The sequence below is a fragment of the Rhinoderma darwinii genome, chromosome 4 (assembly GCF_050947455.1).
Source record: "Rhinoderma darwinii isolate aRhiDar2 chromosome 4, aRhiDar2.hap1, whole genome shotgun sequence".
NCBI lineage: Eukaryota > Metazoa > Chordata > Amphibia > Anura > Rhinodermatidae > Rhinoderma > Rhinoderma darwinii.
In genome coordinates, this window is record NC_134690.1 from 56,217,625 (window position 1) to 56,240,983 (window position 23,359).

Here is a 23,359-nt window from a genome sequence, read left to right on the forward strand (position 1 = left end):
ATCTACCCTATTTGCTATTATCATACTCCATCCTCGATGAGAATGGGCTTATGTGCAGTAAGGAGATGCGCCTACAGCCTCCCACTGCGCCTGCGCGTTCGTTTGATGTGGTCGATGTTACTTCCGGGTACGTCAGCTGACGGCCGGGAGTCACATTGTCAGGCGTCACGAATGAGGTGGGCCAGTGTGATTGGCTGTTTCGAAGTGCGCTGCCGAGGCCAGGGGGAGGAGTATTAGTTATATCAACTCTGAGTCCCGAAGTGAAGCGTGCCGCTGACATCTATGCGTGCACGCTTCCGTGTTGTACAGCAGAATATCTGCTAATGAATCAATATCGCTGGCATCCTAGCCAGAATGACCAAGTTACAGACCCCTGATGATATGTATAGAAACGCGTAGGGTCAGGTTAGTGAGGGATCATAGCGTAGGGAACAGTGGCATTGTTGTGTACCTTAGCACCAGGAGATTTAGGTGCGGTTATCGCAAGCTCTGGTGTGTTTTAGGGTCTAATCCACTGTTACACCAATGTTGAAACGTTGATCCCATATTTTGCATCTTTCAAGTATACCCAGTCAGAGAGGGTTCACAAACGAACCAGGACTTGGAGTATGTGTTTAATACGTTTTTAAATACACGGTTGGGCTTTTCACAGTGGTGACTATACCCCTGTTTTTAGAGAGTTATGAAATAAAATTTATAAGTTTTACTCATATATCACTTCAGTGAATTACAAGTCCCTCAACATTGAGCAGTGATAGCTGCTGTCCAGGACAGCAGCTATCACTGCTCTAAACCCGTGTCTGGAGACACCTGTGCCTGTTAACCACATGACGTAATAGTCCGTCAATTTGCATTAACAGGACAACGCCTGTGACAGACTATTACGTCACATAGCGGGAAGGGGTTGATAAAACACTATTCAAAAATTTTATAAAATAAAACATGGATTACAAAAAATAAGAATTGCCTTCAAAAGGTTTACATAGCCTTTTAAACTTGCTTATATTATCCGCTGGAAAAATATTTGAAGTCATAACCTGAATCTTCAGCCTGTATATAGTGCGTCTTATTTGTGCCAGTGTGTCATGTACATTGTCTTCAGTACAGCTCATCTGTAAGGTTATGTGAGCGGGGCAGCATTGTTCGCTCGTAATGTTGTATGAAGATGTAGCGAAGAATGACCTATTTTCTCTGGTTTCATAGAAATGATGACAACTCATGCAATACTGATAAGGGAATACAAATGTGCGGGACCCCTCCAGGCCACTTACCATCCAGAGCACATTCAGATTCAGAAAATAAATAGCTAATGAAGTGATATTTCATTGAGATGAGTGGTTTGACTGAAGAGATGACAAATAAACTTGATTTGTGTCGATAAATTTCCCATTTAAATGAGATTGTGTGACATGGGGAAGCACTCCGAGTCCTGCAGGCTAGGTCTGTCTCTATGCTCTGGGCTGCAAAAAGGCTTCTGCCATGCCTGCTCCACGACCTAGAAGTCATCTTATAGTAAGGCAAGCTGTCTGTTAAAGCCAATTTATATCACGAGCATATGCACATCACATTTTGCCTAGCCTGTAGACACAAAATACAATTTCTATAAATATTCAAAGGAGCAGTCTGGCCTTTTGGCTGTTGTCATTATGTATGGGATTTAGTATCCGAAATGCAGCATAGTGTGAGTAATGTATTGTTGGTCTGGATCTGCAACGTCAATTATTTTAAGTTGATATTGGTTCACCTTGTTTATGGGGGGCAACTTGTAGATAGATACAATATATGGACAAAATTACATCCACAGGAGCTTTTATGACATCCCCTTCTTAATCCATAGACATTAATATGAAGTTGGTTCCCCCTTTGCAGCCAAAATCCAGCCATCTTCCTCTCTTCTGGGAAGGCTTTCTACAAGTTCTTGGTGTGTCTGTGGGAATTTTTGCCCATTCCTCCAGAAGAGCATTTGGAAAGTCAGACACTGGTGTTAGACAAGAGGACCTGTCTCACAATCTCCGTTCTAGTTCATCCCAAAGATGCTCTGTGTGGGCCAGTCAAGTTTCTCCACAACAAACTCACCCAACCATGACTTTATGGACCTTGCTTTGTGCACTAGGGCACAGTCCTGTTTGAAGCCCAAACTGTTCCCGCAAAGTTGGAAGCATTCAAATATCCAAAATGTCTTGGTATGCTGAAGCATTAAGATTTCCCTTTACTGGAAATAGGCCAACTCCTGAAAAACAACCCCATAGCATTATCCCTCCTTCAGCAGACTTTACAGTTGAGTTGGCACAATGCAGTCAGGCAGGTAACGTTGTCCTGGCATTCACCAAACCCGAACTCGTCCATCAGACTGCCAGATAGAGAAGCGTGATTCATCGCTCCACAGAGCACGTCTTCCCTGCTCCAGAGTCCAGTGGCGGCTGCTTTACACCTTTCCATCTGACGCTTGGCATTGTGCTTGGTGATGTGAGGCTTACATGCAGCTGCTCGATCATGGAATCCCATGCCATGAAGCTCCCGGTGCACAGTTTTTGGGCGGATGTTCATGTCAGAGGAGATTTGGAGCTCTGCAGTTATTGAGTCGGCAGAGCATTGGTGACTTTTATGTACTATGTCCCTCGGCACTCGGTGACCCCGCTCTGTAACTTTACGTGGTCTACACTTCGTGACTGAGTTGCCGTGGTTTCTAAACGCTTTTACTTTACAATAATATCACTCACAGTTGATCATGGAATATCTAGGAGGGAAGAAAATTTTATGAACTGACTTGTTTCAACAGTGGAATCTTATTACAGGACCACACTGGAATTCAGTGAGCTATTTAGAACGACCCATTCTATCACAAATGTTTGTAAAGGCGACTGCATGGCGAGGTGCTGGATTTTATACACCTGTGGCAATGGCACTGAATGAAATCACTGAATTCAATGATAGAGGTGTGTCCCAATACTTTTGTCCATACGGTGTATTAAAGAGGCTCTGTCACCAGATTTTGCAACCCCTATCTCCTATTGCAGCAGATCGGCGCTGCAATGTAGATAAGATTAAAGTTTTTTTTTTTCAAAAACGAGCATTTTTGGCCAAGTTATGACCATTTTTATATTTATGCAAATGAGCCTTTCTTAAGTACAACTGGGCGTGTTTAAAGTTATGTACAAGTGGGCGTGTATTATGTGCGTACATCTGGGCGTTTTTACTTCTTTTACTAGCTGGGCGTTGTGAATAGAAGTGTATGATGCTGACGAATCGGCATCATCCACTTCTCTTCGTTAAAGGGAATGTGTTGTTAGCAAAAAAAAAAAATATTTTTTTATTTAAACAATTAGTGTGTGGGTGATTAAACATTTGTTCACATTTTTATTTATTTTTTCACGAGTCAGGAAATATTCTAAATTGGATTCTAATTTATAATATTTACCATTTCTGGTCACTAGATGGAGCCATTCCCAAAATTGCAGCATTGCATGTGGAAAAGCAACCACATTGCTTTATGCTGCAAAATTGGGTAAAAAGCCCTCGCTCTAGTGAGCTCTCAGCATCCCCCCCTCCTTTATCCTGGCTAGTGCCGGGATAAACGAGGGGATTGAACGGTCTAACCTCCTACACGGTGTGTCGCCATTTTTTGAGCTAACACACAGTGTAGTAGGTTTACATACAGTAGTAAACACACACTGAACATGAACATACATAGAAATCTCTTACCTGCTCCTGCCGCCGCGGCTCCCTCCGGCCCGTCTGCTGCCGCTGGTCCAAGTGCACAAGTCCGGAAGCCGCGACCGGAAGTAGTAATCTTACTGTCCGGCCGCGACTTCCGGTCCACAAGAAAATGGCGCCGGACGGCGCGCATTTCAAATTGGACTGTGTGGGAGCGGCGCATGCGCCGTTCCCACACAGACGGCGTACATTGAAGTGGATGGAACGGGCCCCGTTCGCAGTCCCTATGGGACTGGAGCTGCCGTATTCCATGTCTGTATGTGTCGTTAATCGACACATACAGAAATGGAAAAAAAAATGGCAGCCCCCATAGGGAAGAAAAAGTGTAAAAATAAGAAAAAGTAACACACAAACACACAAATTAATCCAAACGTTTTTAATAAAGCACTAACATCTTTAACATATTAAAAAAAAAATTGTGGTAACACGGTTCCTTTAACACCCAGCTTCTGGCAGTGCACAGACACACAGCGTGTTCTCGAGAGATCACGCTGTGACGTCACTTCCTGCCCCAGGTCCTGCATCGTGTCGGACGAGCGAGAACACATCGGCACCAGGCGACAGAGGCTACATCGACTTACCTGCAAACGCCGATGCTGCTGCAGAATCAACTGTAGCCTCTGTCGCCTGGTGCCGATGTGTCCTCGCTCGTCCGACACGATGCAGGACCTGGGGCAGGAAGTGACGTCACAGCGTAGCGGAGACGCAGCTGACTAGGTCTCGGTCTATACGAAAGTCTACAACAGTTAGTAACACTCGGGTACCTGAACTAGTATAGACAGTGGCTGTGGCTTCAGCGCGGATGGAGGTTGGTGCAGCAGGTTGCCCCAGACGTGGCGGGTAGTACAAGACGTGGTAGAAGACACTGGACGTGGCAAACGACAGCAGGTGCAGTAGGTCACAACTCCAACACTAGTAGGCACAGGAACAAGGACACGGCACAGGTAACAACTGGAACAGGAAACACTAAGGGACCATTTGCAAGACAGACTTGGGATAAACTAACAACGCTCAGCTAAGGATCAGAAGGGCTGGGGCCTTCTTATAGACCAGGAAATCATGTGGGTTGATGATGATGATGATGATTTTTTTCATGTCTGCCTTCTGGCCCTTTAAGAGTACACACTACGGGACACAGCGGACCGGAGTGGAAGTGAGCGCTGGCGTCTCCTAGGAAGGAGATGGGGACCAGCGCTCACAGATCCATGGCTGCGGGCGTCGGGAGGTGAGTGAACCCGATGGCCCGCAGCCATGGACGCTACGTACGTCAAGAGCTTTTCTGATGAACACACTAAACTTAGGGTTAATACATGATGTGAACAAGAAGGGAAACTGAGTTACTGTAGTGGTGTTGGGCTTTAAAAAAGTGAAAATTATTTTTTCTCTCTTCCAGCTAATGTGTTTTACTTACAGACAACACAACCCCATAAATAATGAATCCCGTTCGGCACATATTTTCTTACTGTATGGTATTTAGTTCCTACAGTGTATTCAGAAGCTTGTGACCTTCTTAAATCCGTTCCTTTTCTCCCTTCCCAACAATGGTTGTATTGTGCTTATAGTGAAGCTTTGTACTAAAAGGTTTTAGCAGAACTGGAATTAGAGGAAAACTAATACACTTCATGTGACTTGTCAGCTGGCGCTTTTCAGTCCAGTCTTTCACGTCTTATCTCTCTCTTGAATTTTGTGCATCGGAGATGCCAGATAGTAAAGACTTTTATTCCCCTACCCACTGCTTTCAGCTAAACTCAAACATCTATGTGAAATCTAACAGCAAAGTCATGAAAAACTTCAAAAGTACCTCCACAGCATCAGCGTAGTTTTATTTTACACAGGCACCAGAGCTATAATCGTTTCAGTAGAAGTAGGAGCGCTGCCGCTCTATTTAAAGTCTATGGGACTAGCGGAAACAGTGGAGTACAGCACTCGGTTGTTTCCTTCATTCTTATAGACATTCAATGGAGCGGTAGCGCACATGCTTTACCGACGCTCCATTCAAGCACCTCCTTTTTGCGGGGTGCAGTGAGAAGGAACGAGTGTATTTGGGACACTCATTCTAATGATCGTGGGGGTCCCAGCGATCAGTCAATTATCATCTATCGTGTGGATAGGTGATGATTGTATATTTTGGGAATACTCCTTTAAGCTTTGGAGTTTGTATGTTCTCCTGTTTGCGTGTGTTTCCTCCCATACTACAAAAACATACTAATAGGCTATAACGGGCTATATACAGTGGATATAAAAAGTCTACACACCCCTGTTAAAATGCAAGGTTTTTGTAACGTGTAAAAAAAACAAAACCGTACAAGATGAATCATTTGAGAACTTTTTCCACCTTTTAATGTGACCCATAATCTGTACAATTCCATTGAAAAACAAACTGAAATCATTTAGAGGGGAAAAATAACAAAACTACAATAATGTGGTTGTATAAGTGTGAACACCCTCTTATAATTGGAGATGTGGCTGTGTTCAGAATTGGCCAATCACATTTAAACTCATGTTAAATAGTAGTCAGTACACAGCTGCCATTATGTAAAGTGATTCTGAGTAACCCCATATAAAGTTCAGCTGTTCTATTAGGATTTTCCTGACATTTTATTTGTTGCATGTGACCACATAAGCCATGGTCCGTAAAGAGCTTACAACACATCAAAGGGATCTGATTGTTGAAAGGCATCAGTCAGGAGAAGGATACCAAAGAATTTCCAAGGTATTAGATTTACCATGGAACATAGTAAAAGACGGTCATCAAGAACTGGATTACATTTGGCACAGCAGTGACATTACCAAGAACTGGACGTCCCTCAAAACTTGATGAAAAGACCAGACGAAAATTTGGTCCAGGAGGCTACCAAGAGGATTACAGCAATATTAAACGAGCTGCAGGACTTTCTGGCAGGTACTGGTTGTGTAGTGCATGTGACAACAATCTCTCGAATTCTTCATACGTCTGGGCTGTGAGTTACGGTGGCAAGACGGAAGCCTTTTCTAACAAATAAAAACATCCAAGCCCGGCTATGTTTTGCAAAGACCTACATCAAGTCTCCCAAAAGCACATGGGAGAGCGTGTTATGGTCTGATGAGACCAAGGTTGAACTTTTTGGCCGTAATTCCAAAAGGTTTGTTTGGTGCAAAGTCAATACTGCACATCACCAAAAGAACACCATCCCCACAGTAAAGCATAGTGGAGGCAGCATTATGGTTTGGGGCTGTTTTTCTACAGCTGGAACTGGGGCTTTAGTCCCGGGGAAGGGAATTATGAACAGTTCCAAATATCCGTCAATATTTGCACAGAACATGCAGGCCTCTGCTAAAGAGCTGAAGATGAAGAGGAATTTCACCATTCCACTCGACACCAACCCAAAGCATACCTCCAAATCACCAAAAAGAATGATCAAAGTTATGGAATGGCCCAGCCAGAGCCCAGGCCTGAATCCTATTGAAAATCTGTGGGGTAACCTGAAGAGGGCTGTACACAGGAGATGTCCTCACAATCTGACAGATTTGGAGCGCTTTTGCATGTAAGTGTGGGCAACAATTGCAGAGTCAAGATGTGCTATGCTGATAGACTTCTACCCAAAAAGACTGAACGCTGTCATAAAGTCAAAGGGTAATTCAACAAAGTATTAGTTTAAGGGTGTGCAGATTTATGCAACCACATTATTTTTGTTCTTTATTTTTATTTGTCAAACCTAAATGATTTCACTTTGTTTTTCAATGGAATTGTACAGGTTATGGGTCACATTAAAGGTGGAAAAAGTTCTGAAATTATTCATCTTAGACTGATTTTGTAACATGCAAAAACCTGGCATTTTAACAGGGGTGTGTAGACTTTGTATATCCACTGTATGATATGTATGTGTTAGAGATTGCAAAATTTGATAACTGGTGAGCCTCATTGGAGACTGAGACGGATGTGAACAGTGACCATCTCTGTACAGAGCTGTGGAATATGTTGGTGCTATATAAGGCCCCATGCACACGACTGTGCCCGCAATCCCGGCCCGCGATTGCGGGCACGGCCGGCCGCTGACTGACAGCCGCATTTTCGGGCCGTGTTCCCATACAAAGTATGGGAGCACGGCCCGCAAATTGTGAAAGAACGGACATGTTCCATAATTCCCTGAACATTTCCACGGCACTGACACCCTTCCGTAGTGCTACGGAAAGGTGTCAGTGTTCAATGAAAGTGAATGGCTCCGTTTTTGCGGACCGCAAAAACTGAGGTTTTTTGCTGTCGTGTGCATGGGGCCTTAGCAATGGGACATAAATAAAACATAACTTTGGTGTCTTTTTTTTTCCCAAAAGTAGTGTGTTGTTCATTAATCGTAATCGCGGTTACATTAAATTAATCCTGATTTTTATTTAGGTCATAATCGCCCAGTCCCAGCTCTGGCCTTACATTTTAACTCATTAGCTCTTTGCCACAGTGGACTTCTGTGACTATGTTGATGGGGTCTAGAGGGGTTGTATAAATCAGAAGAACATGGCAGCTTACTTCCAGAAACCGCTCCACACTTGCAGCGTGTGGACAACTGTTTTGCAGCCATGTTTTTATAAAACTTAAGGCTGTGTCTACTTTACCCTTCAAGAGAACCGTTTTAGTCTTGTCTCGTCTAGTATCGTCTCTACCAGACATGGAGAACTATTAGTTAACTCCCCCACTGAAGTGATTTCTTTTTAATAGACTTTTTTTTTTCCCCTAGACTATATTAAGTGACCCCTATATTATACCACAGTAAATTGCGTAGAATCAGCACTAGTTGACTGCTTATTTTGCACTTTTGCTCGGCAATATTTTCTTTTCATTCTCTTTGCTAGATCTGTTATTGCCTGGTACTTAAATTTGGATTTACTGGTTTAGTCATAAACATTACGGCTTATTGCTCATAAACTTGTGAAATATTCTATAATTTTTCATGGCAGTGATGCTCATTTCTGTGCTTTGATATCCTAGATTTCCAGTTCGATCTGTTCCTTTTCTGTCAGACCATGCAGAACAATATTTGTGTTGAATCGTTCATCTGTTAACACAATATGTTGGGATTAAACCGACATTTAACAGATTAATGAAGTTGTGTTAATTTGTGAGGTTTAGACTCCCAGAATGGCGTAGAACAGGTGAACATTGGTAAATGAGCCGCTTTATTACATGGTATTACACAGTCCTTGTATTCTGACATTAGACTTGGGCAAAGTATACAAGTAACACAGAAGGGAGTCTATTGACTTGTATGGGGTCCATTGGGGGGTTTCAGTATTTTTGATGCTGCAGACTAAGCTATTCTTGCTGTCAATAATACCGTAATGGTCGACGGAGACTCCTAACACAGATGGTAATGTTGAGTACAAATTTGAAGTGTTAAAGATACTTTATTGTTCTTTGCTTGTTGTCATACATACAAATATTTTTTATATTCTTAAATGTTTTTGTTTTGTTGTTTTTGTAACTAGAATTTCCAAAAATATTCCAACAACAAAGGATGTGGAGCCCTTATTGGAAATTGATGGTGACATAAGGAGTTTTGAAGTGTTTCTGTCATCCAGGACGCCGGTTCTTGTGGCCCGGGATGTTAAGACTTTCTTACCCTGTACAGTAAACTTGGACCCAAAACTCCGTGAAATAATTGCAGGTAAATTTAGCTTTTAATGTTTCAGCTATGGATTATCACATTTAAAGGGGTTGGCTAGTTTGTAATAAATAACTCATGTATCATAAAATGAAAAGTTATTGCACTTACTGATGACCTGGTTAAAGGGGTTGTTCGGTGACATACAATTGATGGTCTATCCTCAAGATAGGCCATTAATTTTTGATCGGTGGTGATCAGACTAGAGACATAGAGAGACATATGTCCTTGTGACATATCAAAAGTTTGAAAGTGTAGTTACCCTTCAAGGTACATTTTTCTTCTCTTTGATGATCTGTAGTAGCTGTTGTATACATCCACAAGCATGGGTGCTGTGAACACAGTGGTCATTGGATAACCAACCACTATTGTTTATATGTCACCCTCCCCACCGCACCCTCCGCATGATTTGAATCACTATATTCATCATTAAATCATTCTCATATAGTGTCTCTTAGGACTGTCATATGTAGGGGTGATCAACGCATAGAGAGTTCAATCCTTCACTGCAGTATCCATGGCCCTTCCCTTATCTCTGGCCATTATACTGATCTTTATATGAGAAGCCTTCGGGGCGTGTTCAGTGCAAGTCTATGGACATGAATGTGTCTGCAGGAGCGTGATATCACTGTAGCTGAATGGTTTACATAAGGTCGTGGCTTTTCTTTCACAAATTTTTACATAGGCAAATGTGTTCTTTTGGAATTTTGAGATGGTTGATGCTTATGAAAATATAATCTTGATCTTCCTCTAACCTGTCCCGCTTTATAATACAATGGGCTCTGACCTACATAATCTAGGTTCATCATAGTCACCGTTAAAAGTAATGAGTTGCCAACTAGAATATCTATGCCACCATTCTGACATTTGTGTAATTATATTAATATTTATAATGTTTACATACAGTTTTCATAGATTTATTGCAGTCTCCCAGTCTACTAAAAAAAGAAGCTTCTAGTGTTGGGTGTGAAAATGTATAAAGTTATATTCACACACGGCAGATTTATTGTAGAAATTTCTGCGAGTGAAAAGCCATTCCATTCACCTCTATGGGGTTGTTTCTGCACCATGCATATTTTGCAACCACAGCTGTCACTCGTGAATATATCCTAAATCTGCATTAAAGGGGTATACCCAGAATTGACATTTACCATATCACTTTTCCACAGGATACCTAAAAAGTATCTTGATTGCTTGGGGCCCCATTACTGGGAGCACTGCCGAAGTCCCCAGGCAGAGCACTACCTGATGATCTGCCCGGGGACTCCGGCGCTAGGAAAGGCCCCGAATTTATTGTCCATATATGGACATTAACATCAGGCGCTACCACAGCGCCAGAGTCCCCAGCCAGAGCACTAGTAGATGCTCTGCCCTGGGACTCTGACTCTCCTGGCGTCAGTATTCGTAAATATGGACCGCGGCTCAAGGATTTTTCCAGGGCCAATCCCCAGGCAACATATCCCACTGTATGCCATACAGTGGGACACATTTTGGGCTTTCGTCGGAGGTATACGTCGGGAGTTTTCACAACATATTTCTCCGAAAGAAGGCTGAAACATGTTTCAGCAAATAAAGGTTATTTTTTTTTATATAACAAAGTTCCACAATTTTCCAATCTACTTTTTAGATTCCTCACAGTTTCAAGATCTCTGCTTGCAATCATTCATTAGTAACCTTCATTGTGTACAGTTATCAGAAATATGTCTTGTAACAAGCCGTGCACCTGTGTGTCCATCACATAACCAGGATTTTATCCACTAGAAGTAAATACTGAAGGTTCCTATTGAATAACAACAAGCAGAGCTCTTGAAAAATGTGAGGAATTAATACAGAAAATATATTAGACGCTTGTATAACTTTTTCATTATACCACGAATAACCTTTTATTTGCTGAAACCGTAGTATATACCTTTAAACACAATAACTATAATCTTTACATTACATTTGCCTTCACATGAATATCCTCAATTCCCATCACAATTCCTCATCATCACTGTCAGTCATCAGTTCTGTTATATATCATCGTAGTCATTGTGATCACTGACCCAAATGTTCATCTAAGCCTGACAGCATTACATGATTTCTATGGAACTCGCTTACCAGAACACATAGCGACCTCAGGACAACTAGTAAGCTGTTGGTATTGGTTTTATTAAGAGTTTATTATAAAATTGTTACCGTAACCGTTCCCAAAGCTTTATCGCTTCCTAGATTTAATTTTTTTTTGATGTTTTGTTTTTCAGATGTGCGAGCTGCCCGAGATCAGATGAATATCGGAGGCTTCCCCTATCCTACGTTACCATTGCAGGATGCTCCACCCAGAGCAGCCTCTGTATTCAGCCAGCCATCTTCTGTCTGTTCCTCTTCATCGTTCAATGGTCCGTTCCCTGGTGGTGTTGTGTCTCCACAACCGCCCAGCAGTTATTATAGTGGTATGACAGGCCCACAGCACCCATTCTATAACCGGGTAGGTGGGCCATTCAAACACCTGTTATTCTTTGTGATCAATGCTTTGGATATATATGTGGCTGTTTTACATGGGTGTCAATATACAGCGTTCAGCCATAACATTAAAATCACTGACAGGTGAAGTGAATAAAATTTGATTCTCATTATAATGGCACCCGACAAAGGATGGGAATATATTTGGCAGAAAGTAATGTCTGTTCTTGAAGTTGAGCTGTTAAAAGCAGGAATATTGGGCAAGTGGAAGCATCTGAGCGACTATGACAGGGACCACATTGTAATGACTACACGACTGGGTCAGAACATTTAAAAAAACGGTAGGTCTTGTGGGGTGTTCCCGGTACGCAGCTGTTAGTACCTGCCAAAAGTGAATCTAGGAAAGACAACCGGTCACCGGGTCATGGGCTACCAAGACTCATTGATTGGCAGCAAAGGCTAGCCCGTCCGGTCCGATCCCACAAGAGATACTGTAACAAAAATTGCTGAAAAAAGTTACTGCTGGCTCTGATAGAAAGGTGTCAGAACACAGTGCGTTGCACAGCAGTTACAGTACCCATGCTGACCCCTGTCCTACAATGGGCACATGAGCATCAGAAATAGAGCAATGGAAGAAGGCGGCTTTGTCTGATGAATCATGTTTTCTTTTACATCATGTTGATGGCCAGGTGCGTGTTCATGGCTTACCTGGGAAACCTTGGGTCCTGGCATTCATGTGGATATTATTTTGACACGTACCACCTACCTAAACATTGTTGTAGAGCAAGTACACCCCTTCATGGCAACGGTATACCCTAATGGCAGTGGCATCTTTCAGCAGGATATTGCGCCCTGCCACACTGCAAAAATTGTTCAGGAAAGGTTCGAGGAACATGACCAAGAGATCAAGGTGCTGACTTGGCCTTCAAATTCTCCATATCCCAATCCGAGCATCTGTGGGATTTGCCGGAAAACAAGTCTAATCCACTCTGGCCGGGGACACTGCCGGGGCAGATAAGCCTCGGATTTCCACCACAGATCCACGGGTCAGAATTGGCTATGGCTAATCCGACCCGTAGTTAAAGGATCTGCTGCTAACGTCTTGGTGCCAGATACCTCCGTACACCTGTAGAGGTCTTGTGGAGTCCATGCCTCAACAGGTCAGAGCTGTTTTGGTAACACGAGGAGTACCTACACAATAGGTTTGAATGTGATGGCTGAATGGTGTATATATAGAAATTAATTGTAAATGCACGTGCCAGATCTGCTTTTCTATTTTTTAGCCTTGCCTTATTCTTTGCTGCTTTTATGAATACATAAGGACATGTCGCCAAAAGTCGATGCTATATCCAATAATCGCTCAAGTTAAGTCGCTACCTCTGTGCTAAAAATGTTGTAATTGATACGGGTTACAACTTTGTTTTTCCAGAAATATCACTAGTTGGCATTTAAACTTCCCTAAAGCACACTTGCTAAGGACCGGTCAGTAGACCACATCCTATAAAGGTCTGGAATCCCACCAATATCTTAAATGGTCGATCCCCAGTATCGGTGCTTGTCCAGCATTCATTCTCTATCATGTTTGGACATTATAAAATACCTAAAGATCACCTGTCAGCCCTCCTGGCTGTTATGCAATAACCTATTTTCATTGTGATTCTCCTCTGGTATTCCTCCTGGAAATGTATGAATAAATTGACAACTGGGCATTCGCTATCCTCCTGTCTCCATGGTGTATCGCTACACACTGACTGGACAGGGACATTTTCTAGGAACATGCCCCCACTGGCATAGGGAATGGTAACACCGAGTTTTCAATTAAGTCATGAATTTCCAGGAGTAAAAACAAAGGAGCATCACAATGCAAAGATGTAATTGGAAGTTCCAGATATGATAATGTGTTCTAAATCTGGGGGTGGAGATTTTACAGTAAAACGCATTAAAGTCCTAGCACAGGGCGTCTTTTTTTTTTTTTGTAAGGTACGGTAAGTCTTATAATATCCTTGTGACAGCCAAGCTAGTTTACACTCTGTAGGATAATAAAATACGGTCTGTGTAAGGATTTCCTATATCCGTTTATTTTTCCTTTGATCGTATTGTTGTTTTTTTATTTTCTTTGCGGTCTTATTTTTATCCTTCGCTGTTAAGCTTTACTTGTTATCAGTAATTTGTTTTTATCATGTTTCCATTTTTTATTTATTTTTATCCCTTTTTTAGTATTTTTCTTTTTTTTTATTCCCGCATGTTTTCTGTTCTTTTTCATAGCCATTCTTTGCACCTCATGTTTACCTGCCAAGGTATTACTTTAGCAACCCACAACATCCCATGTCACGTCCACCTGTAAAACACAGTTTATCCAGAGACCAAACCACTGGCCTTGTAAGTATTCAGTAGGATTAAGTGGGAAAAGTGTTGTCTACGTTGGTTCCTGTCTGTGTCAAAAAAGTAGAGCTTCTACCAAATGAAGGGGGGTTTATAGAAATCCGATTTATTTCTTTTTTAATTTATGTAAACCTAAACGTTTGTTATCTGTCCTAACATTCGGAGTGTCCCCATCAATTCAGCATTGGGTAGTGGTACTTTTTCAGATCTTATGATATCCATTTAAAGGGGTTGTTCAGTTTAGAAAACATTATTATTAACAATAATATATATATTACCCTATTCGAGAATGGAGAGTTAATAGGAGTCCTGTGTTCAGGACCCCTATCTATTAGCCAGAATAGAGAAGGATGTACAGTATACACCATGCAGGGGAATTGCACACTTGCTTCCAGGTTCCCCCACAGATTTCAGGTGATCACTAGAGGTCCTAGTTACTAGGACCTCTAGTGATCACCTGAGGATCTTTCTAGCAAAAAAAGGATGGCCCAAAACAGACAACCCCATTAATGGGAAGTGTGCCTGGCATATCTCCGTTGCCTTCTGGTAAAATTCTGCCATTAAGTGCTGCGTCCGCTATATAGAATTTTCTATTCGGTTACCTGGGTACATGTAAAATACATTTACACCGGTGTTTGCTGAATACATCTGCGAGGGACACACACTGCCAATCGTGCTGCTAAAGGCCACTTTGGGCATAGTGGTGGGCCACACATTTTTCGGTTTTGTTGCAGTCATTGGCAGTGACGTTTAGGCCACACTTCCTTCCTTTTTTAATTTTTAGAGGAAGGAACATTTACTGGGTCATTTATTAGGTCACACAGGACGATATTGACCTTATTACTACAACCATTGGTGTCCAAAGTTAGAGAATAAAATATTTATATTTAGACCCGCAAACTCTAGGGTTAAGATCTTTTTTTTTTTGTTTTTTTTTCAGGTTATTGTAATTTTTGTGTGGGCTGAAGTAGATCCATGTGTTTGCAGCTTCAAGTTGCATTGTCACCCATAGAAAGAGGAAGCTTCTCTTCCGTTTTGTAGTCTCTACTAATATACCAAATGTAAAATACAAATTGATGAATAACGCATTATTAGGCCATATTCCCATGGGTTTTAGCCCAAATGTTGTCTCCTTGGTTGTTGCAGCTGTTAAGTAGAAAAAAAAGGGAATATTCCGAGAAGGTGATGCAAGGCCTCTAACCAATCTCCTCTTTTGACCATTTCTATTTACCCATCACTCCCCTCCTGCCCCCTAGAATAAAAAAAATGTAGCTGTGGAATAACTGGAGACCGATGGGTGACAACTCTGTAACACAACCCTTATGTTTTCACCTGTACTCTGTTATTCATGTTGCTAGGCAACAGCTGGAACACATTCAGCTGTGCCCCGGCCCCGTCCAGGATTGCATCCGATACACAATTGAAAGCTGTTATTGACATTTCTTTATGCAGCCCCCCAGCTCTGTGCCGCCATACTCTTTATTAGTAGGATGTCTATTATTGTGGGGGTCTTTTTCAGACTCTGCATATTGTTGTGTTGCTTAGGACATTATTGAAGAAGATTCAGCGGAGACGCTGTCTACTCCCACCCACTCGCCTCTGGTAAAGCCTGCAGTAGTGTGGTGTGTGCGGTGGCATCCCATTGCTTTAGGATCAGTCCTATTAACGCTTGCTTTACTAACTCTGCATCGTGCTTGTTCTACATGCCATACACTAGAATAGAAACTAATTGTGTGACTCTACATGTAGGAATTATTTTCAGTACTTATATATTTTATGTCTTATTCTAACATATACCGGGTTTTTTTTTTCCTTCTCTTGTTTTTTTAATGTTAATTGCAGATCGACTTTTAACTCACTGATAGATTTCATGGCCAAACATAGTCAGATCCTGCTATTAAATGCATTGAGCAAATGATAGGATAAACGTTCAGCTATCAGGTGTATGGCCATATTTGACATTGTCCAGTTAAACAATAGCTATGTTGGCGTGGTACAGGTTCCATAGCTGTCTATGGTTTTATACCCAGGCAGAAACATGACGGATGCATCCCATCACCAAAATCATAAACATGTAATTCAGATACCTAAATACAGAATTATTCATGTGATCTTCAGGAGCCCAAATTGACCTGATGTGACTATAAGATGGGAATGCCCCTTTAAAAGTGAATATGGGTGGCTGCCGTTCCCTGCACAGTGGGTGGCGCTGCCGTTCCCTGCACAGTGGGTGGCGCTGCCGTTCCCTGCACAGTAGGTGGCGCAGCCGTTCCCTGCACAGTTGGTGCCCAGGACGCCTTTATTCTAAGGATCGGTGGGGGTTTAGAGGTTGGGCCGCTACTGATCATAAAGTGATGGCATATGCTAGCGATATGCCATCACTTTATAAGATTGTAACAACATTTTAATAAAATGACTTCTTCACATAACATTTTTATCAGAGCTTTGACCTTTAATCTTGCCCCACATCTTTTGCTGCCTTCTGTGTTGTATAATGTTTTTAAAAATCTTGGCGCAGACTTTTTTTCTGCTAAAATTTTCGACTTTTTACCTCAAAAGTGGAAAGAAAAGTTGGCGGGGTTAGCCAGGAGGTGGCGGCACCAGCAACACACCGGCAGGTTGACTATAATTTACGCCAGAACCTGGCATATATTACAGTGCAAATCCACGCCTGCTCATAGGAGTGGTAGATTTCAATGTCTGGAGCACATACAGCCAATGATGCACCAAATTTGTAGCTAGTGGACCCCAACACCTTACTGCTGGACTAAATTGCTGATAGCCTATGCTTCCTCCTCAAGATTTGCCTGCCATCCGTTTTTAGTTCATCTGCAATATGTCAATGCGTGTGGCCACCAGGAGACCAGAGTGGGTCAAGAATCGGACCATGTATGTGGAGATACTAAGCACTCTATATACAACCAAGAGAGCGTAATATTCTCCAGATAGCACGTGGTGTGGGTGGTTTTATATACATTATGTATTCATAGATTTTTATAGTCTTTGTGCTTCTTGTGTATTTGGAGGTAGAATTCGGGTTTGTGAGCAGTCTGTTCATGATTAAGGGGAGACATTACTATTTTGCGATCTCTTCGGTTCATTGTCTTGAGTAGCTGTAATATCTTTTTCATGTTGTGCTGTTCATTTCAATAAGATCCTTCCTTCCTGTTCTCCTTTGTGATTTCTGATAAAGATAATGAGTGCTGGCTATTTGCAGGCCCTAATATATAAGCAAGATGTTCAGGCCTAGAGAAACTTTATTGCTTTGGGAAGGACCTGTTAGCATTTCCATACAAGCCGATTGAGTCGTTTTCTTGGGAGCAAATAATCCAGTGTCAGCCAATATATTATGATCATGAAATCTGCTCCGTCTTACATTCCTGGTCGCCTAGAGCCTGTTTTCCACGGCCTGCGTCTCATGCCAGGATAACCCTCTTACTGCAGTCATTTCAAGCAATACTGCTGCTGACTTGGTGCCCGAGCAGCTTACAACCCTCACTGGGACTTTTCCATGGTTTGGATTATACTTACAATAATCAAACAACAGAAATAGTGTTCACCCTGGACGGTATCATTTGGAAATGGATGGGGTGTAGACCTATATTAGACTTATAATCTCGTGACAGAGCCTCTTTACGTGTCCTGTCTCCTACATAATCTGATCGGCGCTGTAATGTAGAGAACAGCAATGGTTTTTATTTTGAAAAAGGATAATTTTTTAGCAAGTTATGAGCAATTTTAGATTTATGCTAATGAGTTTCTTAATGACTAACTGGGTGTGGTTTTACTTTAGACCAAGTGGGTATTGTAAAGAAGTGTATGAGGCTGACCAATCAGTGACCAATCAGTGACCAATCAGCCTCATAGACTTCTCATTGTTCCAGCCCATTGTTACAGTGTGATTGTGCAGTGAAAGAAGCCGGGCTGGAACAATGAGAAGTGTATGAGGCTGATTGGTCACTGATTGGTCACTGATTGGTCAGCGTCATACACTTCTTTACAACACCCACTTGGTCTAAAGTAAAAACACGCCCAGTTGGTCTTTAAGAAAACCATTAGCATAAATCTAAAATTGCTTATAACTTGCTCAAAAATTATCGTTTTTCAAAATAAAAACCACTGCTGTTATCTACATTACAGCGCCGATCAGATTATGTAGGAGACAGGACACTTATAATCTGGTGACAGAAACTCTTTAAGGAGGACCTGTCACTAGGTCATATAAGTTGAACTGGTTAACTGACCTCAATATTGCTGCCTCCCTGATTCCAGCGCTTTGTTGGTGCTGAAATAATATATAAACTATGGTATCGCCGTCTTAAAACAGGAGGAACATCGTGGTCATCACTTCCATTACAAATCCCCTTTCATATCCTTCTTTGCAGAAATACAACATAGCCATTGTATCAATGAAAATAATTCTCCAAATGTTTTATAGTATTGGCAGCTACAGTGAGCGCTATCCCGGCACACACGTCAGAAACTCTTAAAGGTTTTCGCGAAAACACGTTGATGGACAATCCTTAGGCTAGGCCATCAGTGTGGGATCAGGCGGGCACTGACCTCCGGGACCTTACCGATCAGCAATACTAGGAGGCTTTGCTACAGTGCTGGGATAAACGTTGAAGGGGCCCCTTCATTCTGCTGATCGGTCACCCATTGATTGAAAAGGCAGAGAGGTATGCCAATTGGAGGAATGCCCTGACCTCTTAGTCCTAGTGATCTGTGGGGGTTACAGGGCACAGACTTTCCCCTTAATGATATTTGAAATGTCTCAGTGACCGGTCAGAAGGCGTAAATATGTTAAAGTACTTTCTGATATTAAAAAGATGAGACTTCTTAAACTCTGAACTAAAAGTACTAAAACTTCGCTCCAGCCTCCGGCCCCAAATATGTTGCAATGTGGACATGTTGTTTGCTTATATGCTCCTGTTCACACAGCCGTCTCTACGGACCCACTGTCTATTGATATCTTTTCTGCAGCAGCTCCAAAGCTTGTGTCTATAGATTGTGCCTGGCATCTCTCTTCTGGATAGTTGGCATATACCACACAAGTGGGCTGGCAGATGTGAATCTCTTTTTCCGATGAAGCTCCGATATGAGGCCGTCTAAACTGCACATTGGTGCTCAAGAAATACGTACAATCTTTCACTTCTTGGCATATTTAGATGAGACCCTTAGAATACGGCTCTTGTCTGAGGAATACCTTCCTGCGTTCTTTATATTCGTCTGTTCAGTAATATTATGGAGATGATGAACGAGACCTACTAAGGAGGGGGAAGGGGTTACGTTTTCTTAAGATGGTCTCTTGAATCTTTTATCTTTTTTCGCTCACCATAGCGCTATAGTAAATCGGTGTTAAGTAAATGAAAACAGGCAGAGCGCATTTCTTCCATCTGGCAGGGCCGGCTGCGCATGGGCCACATCACTCTGACGAATGTTCTTTTCACGGCCACAGTTTTCAGAAATTGCTTTTTAGATTTGTATAGAATTCTTCTTTCTTTACCTTTTTTAGCCTCTCTCACCCAGCCTGTAAAAAAAAATAAAAATATAATAAATAACTGGTATAACGGAGATGGTGAAATGTCGGCTTCAGCTTGTTCTCTTTTATATTTCACAATGTGAAGGGCCTGTTAAATAAAACATCGCTTGTGGGAAGAGATATCCATCTGCATATTTAAAACGGATGGCACTCGACATAAAATAGTTATACAGCAAATTGTTCACTCCTTTCTAATTTGCCATAGACAAATCTCTGCTTGCATACTAATATACAGAGCTTGCTGAATCAGCAGCTTAACCCTATGTGCTGGCTTATTTATTACTGAGTGAATGCTTGCGGCCTTCATTCTTCTCTGGTAGCAATCCCCTGTGTGCTCCTCCACCTTCTACTTTATTCAGTCCCATACAGTGATGTACAAAAATACTATAGATGGAGTCTTCTACACATTAGATGGGCATCGCCGAACCCGCTGACCATCTAATGTGTATGGGGCTGTCCCAAATATCCCTCGACGGAAAGAAGGATCGGACATTTTGGATTTCAAAATAATGAGCGGTTTGTTAATGATAAGCAGCTTGCAGTGGTGTCTGGCAGCCGCTTATTCCCCTCTCCCGATTGAGTACACATGCACGCTTTGCCAAACACGCACGTGTAAGGAAGTTGGGAGGAATAGCTGAGCTGTCGGCTGAACGAGCGTCTCGGGTGTATGGTCACCTTTTTAAGGCCAGGGTCACACACACCGTTTTGATGCAGTTTTTGGCTCCGTTTTTTCAACCAAAGCCAGCAGTGGATCTCAAAGGAAGGAAAGGTCTAAAAGAAATGACTAATGCATCTAATTTTTTGTGTTCACTCCTGTGTTTGGCTTAAAAAATAAAAACAAAAGGGAGCCAAAAACGACATCAAAACGGTGTGTGTGATCTTGGCCTAAAGGGGTTGTCAAAGATTAGCAATGAAGGGTCTGCTGTTTTTTTTTCCCCCCAGAAACGGTGCCAGTCCTGTCCATGAGCTGCATCTTACTGCTGCTCCTATCTATTTGTGAATAGGATCTGGACTGCAATAAACAGACCGTGGCGCTGTTGGTTGACTGTTTGTAGTTTTGTACCCGCTGAACAGTCGATCTCTTCTTTATGATACACGGGTTATGTTTAGTTTATTTGCACTCAAAAACATGAAACTACGTGATAAAAAAAAAAAAGACGAGGTAAAATATGCAGGGATGAGAAATCTGCTGGGTGAAGGAGATGTTGTTTAACAGGAGTTTTTTGTTAAAAATGAAAGGGTTTGTCCCACAAAACACCTGTATCCTCCAGGCCCCCCACACCTGGTTCCCTTCTTTTAAGAGTTCCTGAAAGGATGAACGCAGATGGGACCGGGTATCGGCGGATCCGCAGCAGAAACTCTAAAAGGAGGGCACAAGGTACTTTAACAATTCACTGATTGTGACTGCGTAAAATTTTTATTAAATAACTCGCTAAAATCAGGGGTACAATCACCACCGTGCTAAATTATTGAAAGAAAAATATAAAAAAATAAATATATATATATGATTCATTTACTGATTAAATTGCGAACCCTACTGAATGAATATACTTATATGATATATGGGATCAAAAGACGTTTAAACATTGGTGTTACAGCGGATAGCACCCACGACAACACCGGAGTCTCCAGTTAACACTCCTGAGAACCAAAGTGTCAGGGTAAAATATCAATGACGCTGTCACCTACGCTATATCAATGATGCTATATCCCCTCTCATGTCTGACCCAGGTACTTTAACTATACATTTTCCATATCATTTTAAATTCGTATGGAGAAATAGAGGTTTGCCTTAATAATAAACTCCACTGAACCCTTAAAAGGGTTGTCCCACAAAACACATGTATCCCCCTTATCCATGGGTTAGGGGATACATGTGACCGCTGGGGGTCCAACTACTGGGACCCCCAGCGTTAAGGATAACTGGGTACCGAATGTCCCCTGAAGTGCTCCATGAAAATGGAGCGCTGGCGCCCATGCCTGACCTGACCATTCCTGACCATCTATAGAGATGGTGGTCCCGGATGTCCCATAGAAATGGATGGGTGCTGGTCTTTCATGTGCACCAGCGCTCCATTCTCATGGAGCACTTCAGGGGACTTTCGATCCCCCATTCTCCTTATTGCTAGGGGTCCCAGGGGTTGGACCCCCAGCGATCAAATGAATCCCCTGACCTATGGAGAAGGGGGATACATGTGTTTTGTGGGACAACCCTTTTAAGGGTTCATTGGAGTTTATTATTAAGGCAAACCTCCATTTCTCCATACTAATTTAACATGATATGGAAAATGTATAGTTAAAGTACCTGGTGCCCTCTGCATTCACCCTTTCAGGAACTCTAAAAAGGAGGGAACCAGGTGTGGAGACCTGGAGGATCTCCAGACTAGGAAGTCCTAGTCTGCACTAAAGTGCCTTTTTGGTTGTCTCAGCGTCTGAAGACAGGACTGGTCACCAGAGAGTTTCTTTCCATGACTAACAAAATAGTGTCAACATGTAGGGCTCTGGTAGATTATGCTTAAAGCGGCTCTGTCACCACGTTATAAGTGTCCTATCTTGTACATGTGATCGGCGCTGTAATGTAGATAACAGCAGTTTTTTATTTAGAAAAACAATCTATTTTCACCAAGTTATGAGTGATTTTAGCTTTATGCTAATGACTTTCTTAATAGACAACTGGGCGTGTTTTACTATATGACCAAGTGGGCGTTGTGGAAAGAAGTGTATGACGCTGACCAATCAGTGACCAATCAGCGTCATACACTTCTCTCCATTCATTTACTCTGCATATCGTGATCCTGCGTTGGTCACTATGTGCATCACATACACATTAACGTTACTGAAGTGTGTTGACCGTAAATAGACATCCAACCAGGACGCGATGTCTATTCACAATCCCGACACTTCGGTAACGTTTGTGTGTGACTTACAGCACAGCAAGAGTAATCTCGCGAGATCACTCTGTAAATGACAGACCCCCACCGACCAAAACGTCTGACATGTCAGAAGTTTTTATCAAAGTTTAGTTATCCTTTAACATATTAGTATGTTTTTGGAGTGTGGGAGGAAACCGAAGTGCCTGTAGGCCACCCACGTAACACGGTGAGAACATACAAACTCCATGCAGATGTTGTCTTTGGTCACATTCAAATTCAGGACCACAGCAATGCAACAGTGCAAACCACCGTCCTCAAATCTGCCAGCAACCAGAAAGGGATCGGACATCTCTAAACACTGCAATGACCCCTTTTGAGAATTGTTGATCAGGTCATGGACCCCCCTCATATTAGACTTTTGGGAAGGTACGTTTAGGTTCGTTCTCCATTTTTCTTATGTGGTCATGTTTAGCTGCAGTGAAGCTTCTTGCTTAAATTGCCTCCATGATGTAAAGTTGTGCTAATGTTTTCTCAGAATTTGTCTTCATACTTCTGCTGGTTTCCACATAATGATATTGTACAACTCTATTCAGAGTGAGACAATAACTGTGTTACAATTTCCCCTTTAGTCTTCTTTTCACCCTGGTTGTATTACCGACCATGAGTGGAGTTCACGATTGACCGGGTCACATGTGGAGCTTCATGTTATCAGGCATGTCATGTGTTCCAAAGCGGAGCAGAAGTATTGCTTTCATTTACGTGACTTTGTCATC

General features: G+C 42.2%; 1 protein-coding gene across 3 annotated transcripts in view; it reads left to right on the plus strand.

Annotated features, from left to right (window-relative positions):
• The window catches only part of KIDINS220 (kinase D interacting substrate 220), a 205,558-nt gene that overhangs the window by 156,358 nt on the left and 25,841 nt on the right, over positions 1-23,359 (plus strand). For 2 of the 3 annotated variants that reach the window (XM_075861128.1, XM_075861129.1), the window contains exons 23-25: positions 9,172-9,350; positions 11,591-11,814; positions 14,055-14,168. In XM_075861128.1, the coding sequence (XP_075717243.1) occupies positions 9,172-9,350; positions 11,591-11,814; positions 14,055-14,168 (517 nt within the window). The remainder of the gene's footprint in view (positions 1-9,171; positions 9,351-11,590; positions 11,815-14,054; positions 14,169-23,359) is intronic. The other variant, XM_075861131.1, reaches the window with a different exon arrangement.